The sequence below is a fragment of the Filicampus tigris genome, chromosome 3 (assembly GCF_054856515.1).
Source record: "Filicampus tigris isolate MCC_2025a chromosome 3, RoL_Ftig_1.0, whole genome shotgun sequence".
Lineage (NCBI taxonomy): Eukaryota > Metazoa > Chordata > Actinopteri > Syngnathiformes > Syngnathidae > Filicampus > Filicampus tigris.
Window position 1 is genome coordinate 3,961,867 of NC_141219.1, and position 10,180 is coordinate 3,972,046.

At 47.0% G+C, this 10,180-nt stretch overlaps 1 protein-coding gene across 2 annotated transcripts; it reads right to left on the reverse strand.

The window, feature by feature from the left end:
* Window positions 1-168: 168 nt before the first annotated feature.
* Window positions 169-8,641, reverse strand: nod2 (nucleotide-binding oligomerization domain containing 2). Of its 2 annotated transcripts, XM_086026217.1 has the most exons (10): window positions 7,734-8,641; window positions 7,357-7,480; window positions 4,889-6,632; window positions 4,732-4,815; window positions 3,949-4,032; window positions 2,938-3,021; window positions 1,676-1,759; window positions 778-861; window positions 620-703; window positions 169-322 (listed from the first exon to the last, which is right to left on the reverse strand). In XM_086026217.1, exons 1-10 carry the CDS (start codon window positions 8,181-8,183, stop codon window positions 250-252), a joined length of 2,895 nt encoding a protein of 964 aa, XP_085882343.1. In that variant the 5' UTR covers window positions 8,184-8,641; the 3' UTR covers window positions 169-249. The 2 variants fall into 2 exon arrangements, 1 of the variants encoding a protein (XP_085882343.1); XR_015086236.1 differs by lacking the exons at window positions 169-322; window positions 620-703; window positions 778-861; window positions 1,676-1,759; window positions 4,732-4,815 and having other exon boundaries at window positions 2,962-3,021.
* Between the last annotated feature and the right edge of the window lie 1,539 nt (window positions 8,642-10,180).

The following is a 10,180-nucleotide window of genomic DNA, read 5'->3' on the forward strand; positions in this document are numbered from 1 at the left end:
ACTACACCTCAAACGCCTGATCCCCCCTTTCCAGGAGACAATAAATAAACTGGAGCCATTACCATCAAAATCCCCATTGTGGGACTAATAAAGGTATTTCAGCAGTGTGCAGTCAGGGCCTCTGCGTAAATAAATAAACCAGTCCGTCTTCCATCCACGCAACATAAGTGTTTGACCACTGGGCAAGCAAAGTTACCACATTTTAATAAATATTTTTTTTAAATAATAATTAAAAAAAAAAAAAAAGCATCAGAAAATGAGTCTTGAGTCACGTTGCGTCATCTCCTCCACCTCCTCAGGGCTCAGGTGATTGTTCTTCAACCTGCAAAACAAATGCATCATCAATTGCAAGGAGCTTGCATTGACTGTATAGGATAGCGATGGGCAAAGTATGGGTGGCGGGCGGGGCCGACTCGCTCATAAGACTGAATTGTATACAAAAGGGCAAATGGTGTAAAAACTACCAAAGAAGTGATTTACTCGCATGGTTTCACTCGCAACAGCAACTAAAACGCGAGGACAAATTATTACTTGGTTATTGAAGTACAACAGCTCACCACCTCTGCTATTGGCCGTATACAAGTAGAAACAGTGTTCATACACACGTGTCGGTGCTCACCATAACGACTTGATACGCGTGTTACTCTCCAGGGCTTCAACCAAACACTCCGCTCCCTCCCTGGTGATGCAGTTTTCGCTCAACCTTGTACAGGGAAGAAGAAGAGGAAGAAGAATGAGTTGAAGGGTGGAGCACTTGCGCAAGGAAGCTGAACTTACCACAAATCCTCCAGTGACGTGTCACTCTTGAGCATCTTAGCCAGGGCACGAGCACCGGCGCTGCCCACGCCGTTACCCACCAAGCTGGAAAAACATTTCCGCTAGTTACACTGTCAAGCGAGGGCAACGTCTTGTTGTTGATGACCAATTTGTCCCAAGAGGATATCTCCCAATTATTATTGTACAGTGTATCCGGAATGTATTCACAGCGTGTCACTTTTCCACGTTGTATTCTCAAGAACTGTACACTACGCCGTCTACTATCGAGGTAACCTTGAGCAAGGCATCGTTCCCACCACCCTCCCATTGTGAATCTTTCCTTGCATGTGTGCGATGTGTTTTTTGTGAGTGGTGCACAACACCCCAGTTGGTATAATTCCTTTAATTCAACATTTCTCTGTTGTTTCCATCCCATACTTTTCAACCTCGAAAACGCAATGGTACATTCATGTCATCAAACGTTTTTCCTTTGGAAACCAGGAAGTGGCATTATAATGGACAGACAAAAAAAAAAAAAACACAATTTGCTTTTGATCCCGGCACTGCAACCTTATATGTTGTTTTATATTTGCTGCCACGTTCCAAGCACACCAGAATACACAATAACACAGCCGCATAAGCAGAAATGGCTATTTTTCTGTTGTCTAACCATAAAAACATACACATTTGTATCTTTGTGATGTTTTCACTTTTGTTAGAGAAATATTCTATTTTTATATCTTTTTTTAATCTTTTGCGTCACATCCCACATCCGCCACACAACAATGGTTCGGTCTTACAGCACCAGCCGCAAAACAGGAAGTGGCCTTCTAACGTACGGACTATCAAACCAACACACTGCGCTGATGAGTGCGGGCTGTATTTACATTGCATTTTACCTGATCACAGAAAATATTACCTTAGCCATGCTAGCGTTTTGCTGCCTTCCAGAGCACCAGCAATGGCCTCTGCACCTGAATCGCCAATGTTATTGCCCCAAAGCCTGAAAAAATTTCACATTGCACAATGAAGATACATATTTTTTAGGGGTGTAACGGTACGCTAAATCACATTTCGGTTCGGTTCGGTTTCTTGGAAACTTCGGTTCGGGATATTTTCGGTACAAAAATTTTTTTTTTTTTTTTTTTTTTTAAATGTTTATTTTGAAAAGATGACAAGTGAATGGTACATTTTTTTTTGGGAAAAAAAAATAAAAGCGAACCATTCGGGTGACATTCTAAGAAATTACACCAGAATAAAAAATATACTAACAATAAAGATCCCTTCATTTTGTAAATTATTAAGACACTGAAATCTTTAAACACTCAGCAGCAACAGCCTATGACACACCTAAGTATTCAAGTTAAACCCAAGTTGTCATTACAGTACATATACTGTACACTTTTTAGGATGAAAAAAAATACATACAATAACAGTTACAAATATTGTTAACTGTATTAAAACTCTTTTTGTAATGAAATACAGTAACTTTAAAGTCTTTATGAAATGATTTACACTTTTTAGGCATTGAAATCTTTGAATGTTCAACAGCATATTGTAAGGAATTGGGTTATCTGTGTTGTGTTCGGATTTGTGTGTTGCTGAGTTGCGATGTTTCCGAGGTGCATGAATGCATCGTACGGCTAGCGAGAGAAGCGGCGAAGAACGAAGAACAGAGCTGTTGTACTTTGTTTTTGGCTAAAAGGAATGCTTGCTTCCTCGTCTAAGAAACATTCAAAGTCGGATAATCGTTATTATGTTAGACATGCTAGCTACGGCATAGCCGCCGATCTCATGTAGCAATGTCGGCACACAACTTTGGGACTTATACACGGACCTTTCCCCATCGGCGATTTTAACAGGAAAGCTAGAATGTTCCCAAACAGGAAACCGCAGTGTACGGGGGACCTTCGAGCTCTGGCTTGTTTGCGTATGCTATTATAATGCCATTTATCCATGCATTTATGATTTATCACGGCTTCTGGCGTCCTGGCTCCTCTTAGTGCCGCCACCCTCCTCTCCCCCGAGCAACAGCCAACCCCGTGCCCCGTGGACTGAACCGAACGCAAGTGGACCGAACCGAACACGCCATACCGACACGTATTAATACACCCACGGGTACCGTTACACCCCTAATATTTTTTAATATAATTCAAAAAAGTATCGAGGCCTCGGACTTACCCCAAATGTGTCAACGAATGGTTGCGCTCCAGCCCTTTAGCCAGCTGTTTGGCTCCTTCCGATGTGAGATTGTTGTTGCCCAGCCTGAAACGAAGTAGACCACGCAGAGAAGATGATAGACAGTTTTCCCTTGACGTCAACCTTGAATCAGGGTAGGAAGACTGAACACTTGTCAAGGAAAAGCTGAGCCGATCTTAATTACTCTGGCCATATACCCAATCAATTGATAGATGTGATATTTTATATATATTTAGATATAGATATTTTATTATACATACATACCCGTCAGAAATGTATAAATCTTTGGTTAACGGAAAGGCAATTGATGACTTGCAGCATGCTAACCGCTACCTAGCCAAAGTCTCTGCTATTTCCGCTTAAAAGGGAAGTCAGCCCCCCAAAATTCTTTGCAATAATATGTTATCTGTGCCTTCACTAGTCTAAACATGGCATTCTGGTTAATATTGCGTTTGTGGAATATGACTTAAGCAGCAAACTCCACCCGTTTTTAGGGGGCGGCCATTTTGTCATTTGCTGTCGACTGAAAATGACATCACAGTTGCTCAGGGCTCAGGTAACAAGCAATCGATATATGTTTTGACCAGTGGGCCTCCATAGAACATTCTTGTAAAGACGTTTTTTGGGGTGACTTCACCTTTGAGTACTTCTTGTCTTTGCACAGAGTTAGGCAGTGAGTGATGTTTGAATTGATGGTAGTTGTTTACGACAGCCAGGTGTCATTCAGTCATTGTGTCACTGTATCCCTATGTCAACTTTTTAGCCCTCGTCTAAGCACATCTAAGGAAATTGGAAAATCTATGACCTAGCTGACATGAACTGATTAAGGTAATACATAATAAACGAACAAACCGAGTCGATCTCCTAGTCTTTTCCATTTCAAGCCTAGCTTATCCTAAGATCTGGACCTCCAACATGGCGGACAAATACTGATGATCACGTGACCACAATTTTCGCACATCCCCGAACACGGGCTGCGAACATTGCACTGACCTCAAGGCGAGGAAATTCTGCTTGGTCTTTAGCAGATGAGAAACGTGTTGCGTACAAGCGTCAGTCAGCCTGTTGTTGAAGAGTCTAAAAGGGAACACAGCGGTTAAAGAACTCAAGACACGATTAAGGACGAAGGAGTTTTGGTCCATCATAGAAACAGTGGGGCCTTAAAACTGAGACCACCCAAAAGTTCAATTAGCGTAATCGTCACTAACCGGGTCCTGACGACAAGCGGGCGCCGAGTTTTTTTTTTGGGGGGGGGGGGGACCAACTGATGTACCAAAAGACTTCTGACGGATAAACTGACAGACGATTACAATTCTGTTCGTCACGAAAAATAACGGGCCGATGAATGACGGACGGGTACCCTGACCGCAGACGGATGACGAATGACGGAGCAGCAAAATTTTGACAAATGCCCGCCTCTGTAAAAGGACTTGCGATGGGCCCTGGAAAAGAAAGAATCACTTTCTCTTAACACGAAACTGAGTTGACATTTCTTGACAAGAACTTTCAAGGAGCCATGCTCAAAATTGAACATGAGGTCGGCCATTTTGCTTTGAAGCAGCCATTTTGGGCTAAATCCAGGGGAAATTTGGTGAACTCCAACTAGGGGATTGCCCCAAAATGATCCGAAGCAATCAGAGACAGATCGGTCGCTAGATTACAAAGCTACTTTTGCCAGTAGCATCGTCATCCTATAGACCATCAAAAGTGGGTCAAGCATGATTGTCAACCTCTGCCTTCTAGGCTACACTGGAATATCATTTCAACAAGGCTTACGCAATTTTCTGGAAGTTGTCGCACTGGATTCCCTTTGCCATCAGTTTGCGAATCCCCTCGTCAGTGATGTTATTATTTCTGAGGCTGTTGAAAGAGCGGGCGACCGTTATTCACGCGACGACGAGATCACGAGGCACGGAAGCTGGAAGATACTCACTAGAGCGACTTGCAAATATGCAAACAGGGAAGGAGCTGCTCCACACCCACGTCGCCCACAGAGTTGTTGTCCAGCTCGATCCCCACGGGACTCCTCAGGTGCCTGAGCACGTACGCCAGAGCTGTGCACTCCACGGGTCCGATGTTACAGTAGGTCATCTTCAGGTGGTCCACCTGCAGCTTGCTCGACGCCTCCTCGGCCATGTTGCTCTCGCGCATCTCATAGATGCACTTGATGAGCCAGACGAAGCCCGGCATGGCGTGCATGCTGTTTTTTTCACCTGCAACTGGCGGGGGGATGGACTTGAAGTGTTTCTGCATGCCTTTGTGGAGGCAGCGGACCACCTGTCGCGCTTTCCTCTCCACGGTGGGTGTCGGGGCGCAGTGCAGCCACAGGTGCCTGTGTCTCCGGGAAAGGAGGCCGGAGACGAAAGTGGCTGTGATTTGTGAATTGGGGGCTTCGGCCATCCTTTGGTAGTTGTCGGCGGACAAGCAGGACCCGAAGCAGGTGCTACCGAAGCCTTCCTCCCTCGGCTCGAAGAGCTTCGCTACCGCGGAGCGGTCGATGTTGTTCGACAAAACGATGTAAAGGGCGGCGAAGAAACACTGCATGGTGACATGAAGGAATTCGTACCGAAGACTCTGGTGGGATGACATTTCTTTGCTTCGGGTGAGGAAGCCCGCGCAGATTTCCTTGTCCGCGACGCAGCAGGTCTCAAGGTCGGAGCCAGCAAAGACGTAAGAGGAAGCCTCAACGCCCCGGAAAGCAAGCTGACCCAGATGCAAGACGCCGGCCAGGTGCTCCCGAAGCCAACTGGCTCCCGCGGAAGACTTGGAGGGGCTTTGGCGCTGCAAAAAGTGCTGCAGGATCATGAGGTACACGTCCGTTATGGTCTGCGGCGTGCCATCCCCGCAACCCAGCAGCTCCGTGTGGCACTGCGAGACGATCCAGCAGAGGACGGGACTGTGGCAGAGTCCCAATAAAGCCGTGTTGGCCTGGATGGACGCCAAGACTTTCGAGGCCACCGACAAGTCGCGATGTTGCTTCTTGACGAAAGAGTTTATGCCATCGGGGGAGAAGCCTTTCAGGAAGAGTTCTTTGCGGAGATGCTTCCTCAACGTTGTACCCACAGCCTCCGGACGACTGGTCACCACCTTGCGCACCCCCTTCAGGAGGGACCCCTGGAGCAAGTTGAAGAGCAGCACGTGGACGGGGGCGGACTGCGTGGGGCAGCAGAGCCTGCGCTCGTCCGAGAAGCTCTGCTTGAGCTCGTCGAGGCCGTCGAACGTAATGACGGCCAGGTGCGGGTGGTCCAGGATGAAGCGGAAGATCTCGTCCTGGGCGCGGTCGGGCCAGCAGCAGTGGTGGAAGAGCAGCTCTCGGACCGACAGCTCGTCCAGCTCCGAATTGAGCTTGCGGCAGCTGAACGGGAACAGGAGGACGAACTCGGGGAGGGTGGCCCCGCGAGCCCAGAGAAGGTGGAGCCTCTGGAGTAAGGTGCTCTTACCGCTGCCCGCATCCCCGGATACCAAGACCGTGTCGGCCTCCTCGTTCACGTTGCCCGCTGCGCCCACGATGTCCTCCAGGCCCAGGTGTCCTTGATCCTTGCAGTCGTACGCCAGCTCCAGCTGGCCGTCGGTGTAGATGTCGTCAAGCGACATGTGGCCGGTTCCTCCGTACGTACTGAGGAAGCTGGACTGGGCCGACACCGAGCTGCGCAACTTCTTCTGGTATATAAGGAGCTCTGTAATGACACAAGGATCGATGAGGTGAAGAAGCGCTTAAACACGGTCTTCTCACTGTCCCGTTGATGACGCAGCATCAGGAGCAACTGGGGGGTTGGTTCGATATCTTACTCAAGGACACTTCAACACGGTCACAAGGGCGGAGGATGGAACCCACAACCGTCGGGTTTGGGAGATGGCCACGCTACCATCTGGTCTGGAATGAGATTCCTATTCAAATAAGAGACTGCACCACTTGAAGCACTTTTAAAGTCAACCTAAAAAAGTGGCTGAAAACAAACCAAATTTGTTTTGTTGCAAAAATTTTAAAATCAAGCCCATGTGCCCTCTTGTTAGTATCATTATTATACATTTATTTTTTGGTTTTGTTTTGTATGTCGCTGATGTGTCAGTTCTATGTGCTGATTTCTTTCGGTCCTTCTCTTTATTGGCGTTGTTTTTGTCATGTTGCTTCTTTTGACCTGCTAGGGACTGCAGATGGAAAGTAGCCCTTGGCTAATTCTGGCATATTTACACGTAAATGTTCACTAATATGCACTGTCCCTTGTAAAATAAATAAATCTGAGCCAATATATAAAACGGTGGTGTAACCGTTTGAACTCCCAAAAAGCGAGCACGTAAACAGTCCTGGGGTGAAGTGCACCGTCACTGTACACTGACTCATGTCTGACTAACATGTGGATGAAGGACTGCTGATATGTACTGTGCGAAATGATACGAAACCTTTGGGTGTGGTCTGGTCCGCTGTCAGGTTGCACCCCGACTGTTGCTTTTGCTCAACGTAGCGTAGCACCACGTTAGCCGCCGACTCGCCTTTGGAGCTCACGTGATCCAGCAAGCGTCTGGCCTGGGTGAAACAAAGGATTGTTTATGTACATAGTGGTTAACTTCTTTTTGCACTTGTATGGCACTTTAAGAAGGCTAGCATGTCACTTTTTCTTTTTTTTTTTTTTTAAACCCACAATGATCAGCACATAATGGGAAATTTCACTTTGGGTGATACTCTCACACTGTCACCCACGCACGCTGTGGCACAATATACTCTACAGGTACAGCACTAATATTGATGAGTATGCGTCGAAAAGTGAGATGTGTGCTACCTGCTGCGAGGGCGTGTGTATGGGCAAGCGAACGTCTCCGCAGTCGTCGCGGGTGAAGCATCCCGATTCCAGCAGAGCTTCCAGAGCCCCGTCCACGCAGCCTTGGAGCTCTCCCACCAGGCTGGGCCTTCGCGTCACAAGCGTCTCGGTGACCAGCCCCGGAGCTTCGGGAGCTTCGGGAGCTTCGGGAGCTTCAGGCCAAATCTGCCGGACAGCCTCGGCGAAGGCCTGGCACGCGGCCTCCCCCTTGGCATAGACCAGGTCCAGCAGATGCCTGGCGTTGGCGTGAAGCGGCCTCCCCTGCACTCGCACATTGTGGTAATCCTCCCACGAAAAGTCCCCGCGGGCCAGGAGGACGTCCAGGACCCTCTCGAGGGGCTCGGGCGAGCCGCTGGCGCACAGGCCGCAGAGGATCTCGCTACGTTGCTTCAGCACCAAATCCTGGGCCATGCTCACCTTCGGGGAGCGCGCGGTGCGCCCCGGTGGATATTAGCAAGGACTTGGCATGGTGTCATGGTGGAAGAAGGTCTGAGCCGAATGTGCAAGCCCGCAGCTTTCGTCGCCTACACCCCACATGCCTGTTTTCAAACACGGGGCTTCCTCTTCTTCTCATTCTTCTTCCTCATTCCGCAACAAAGTGAAACTGTTGCAAAGCCTTCTGATTGCCTGACATGTGAGTCAGGAGCACCTAAGCACATACAAGGGCTTCAGCACGTACACGTACGGTCTCGCTCTTACGCACACTTGCACGAATACACACTCATACTTACGCGCGTGTTATCATGCACACGCTCATCACACGCACACGTGCACGCGCACACACACGAACACGCGCATTCATACGATGCACGCACTCACACGCGTACACTCACGCTGTCACAAACACGCAGTCAAGCAGACAACGATCGACTTCCTCTTTCTGGGCATTGGGCAAACGGTCCTCTGCAGTCAGGAAGTACTTTTACAGCAGTGCAAGTTGCCGGTCAAATGATAATATTCATACCAATATGTTAAAAAGATACTGGACCAGTATACTGAGATCAATGGCCTACTCAAGTTTCTCTATTGTGCTAGTAAAGCCTTCAAGAAGTTTATTTGGTGATTTAAACACATTTTATCGCAGTTTCTTTGAGACCCGGTAAATAGTATTCTTTTTTTTTTCTCGTGAATTTCGTGAATACACAAATACGTTTTTCTAATAACACAAATAATCATTTGCCTATGTGGTTCTCTCCAATAAAGTCCAAAAAACGTCGACAAAAAAGATTGTTGACTTACCCTTCAAATGTTATTTAACCCAAATTATTTGTAATTGACAAATTGCAATAGTAGCCAATAAAATATCAATTTAAAGGAAGGAAGAAAAAGAAAGCATATTTTTGGTCACCACCTATTTTTTTTTATACAAGCCTTTTGTTTATTAATTTATTTATTTATATATTATCAATTTCTTCATTACTCATCTAAACTCTTGACCTCATTTATGGATTCCTCCTGTGCTGTAAGGGCGTGTGAAATGTTAGGTGCAATTCTGTTCTCCGACCACTTGGTAACGCTGTTGCATTACTCGTCAATATTGGCAGCTTTGACTTTCACTCCAGTTTGAATACGTCACGTTGCATTTGAGTGTCTTGCAATAACACTATGATGCTACAGTATTTGTGTTGAAATACAAGCTAAAATGTTAGACCCGCATTTTCACGTTTTTAATAGTCGCAAAAAAGAAAAATTAAGTCAACCGGTATCAAACAAAAAAACAAGTAACGTTACTTAAAATGATATCACTCTTTTTTTTGCAACCATTCTGCATTTCAGGATCTGTGGTTATCGTCACACTTTTACTTCTTTTCAACCTTCGAAATGTCCATTTCCCCTTGTTCGGTTATCATCCCATCTTTTTGCCATTGTGCCTTTATTTGCTCTTCTACGGATATCGTCACACTTTTTCCTGTTTGCCATCAGTGGTACCCTTCTGTCGTGACATAACCATAAAAGCAAACTCTTTAGCTGCCGACGTAGCTAAAAATCTCAAGAGATTCGCCAACGTCTCGCATGAGGTCGCGACAGGTTCGCTCCACCACTCCTGCAATCTGTAAAGTCACATCACTCGGGCCTCCGCCTTCAAGGTCAACATCCCTGACCTTCAGGATGTTGTGGCTTGAGACTTGTTGGACATTCTTGACCACGCCTCCGCCACGCAGGCCCTGCTTTCAATAGCGCCCCCCCCCTGTGCTAGAGGCACCTTGCAGCTCGACACCCCCCCCCCCCCGCGTTCACTTTGTACCTTCGACAGCACGCCGCCACATCAAAGCGCCGCCGCCTCCAGCTTTGATGTTTTGCCGAAATAGAGAAAGCGAGAGAGTCAAAGAAAGAAGGAGGCAGCCGTGATATGAGGGTCTGTCAGGGATATAATTCAGGATTACTTCTCATACACAATGCTGAAACGC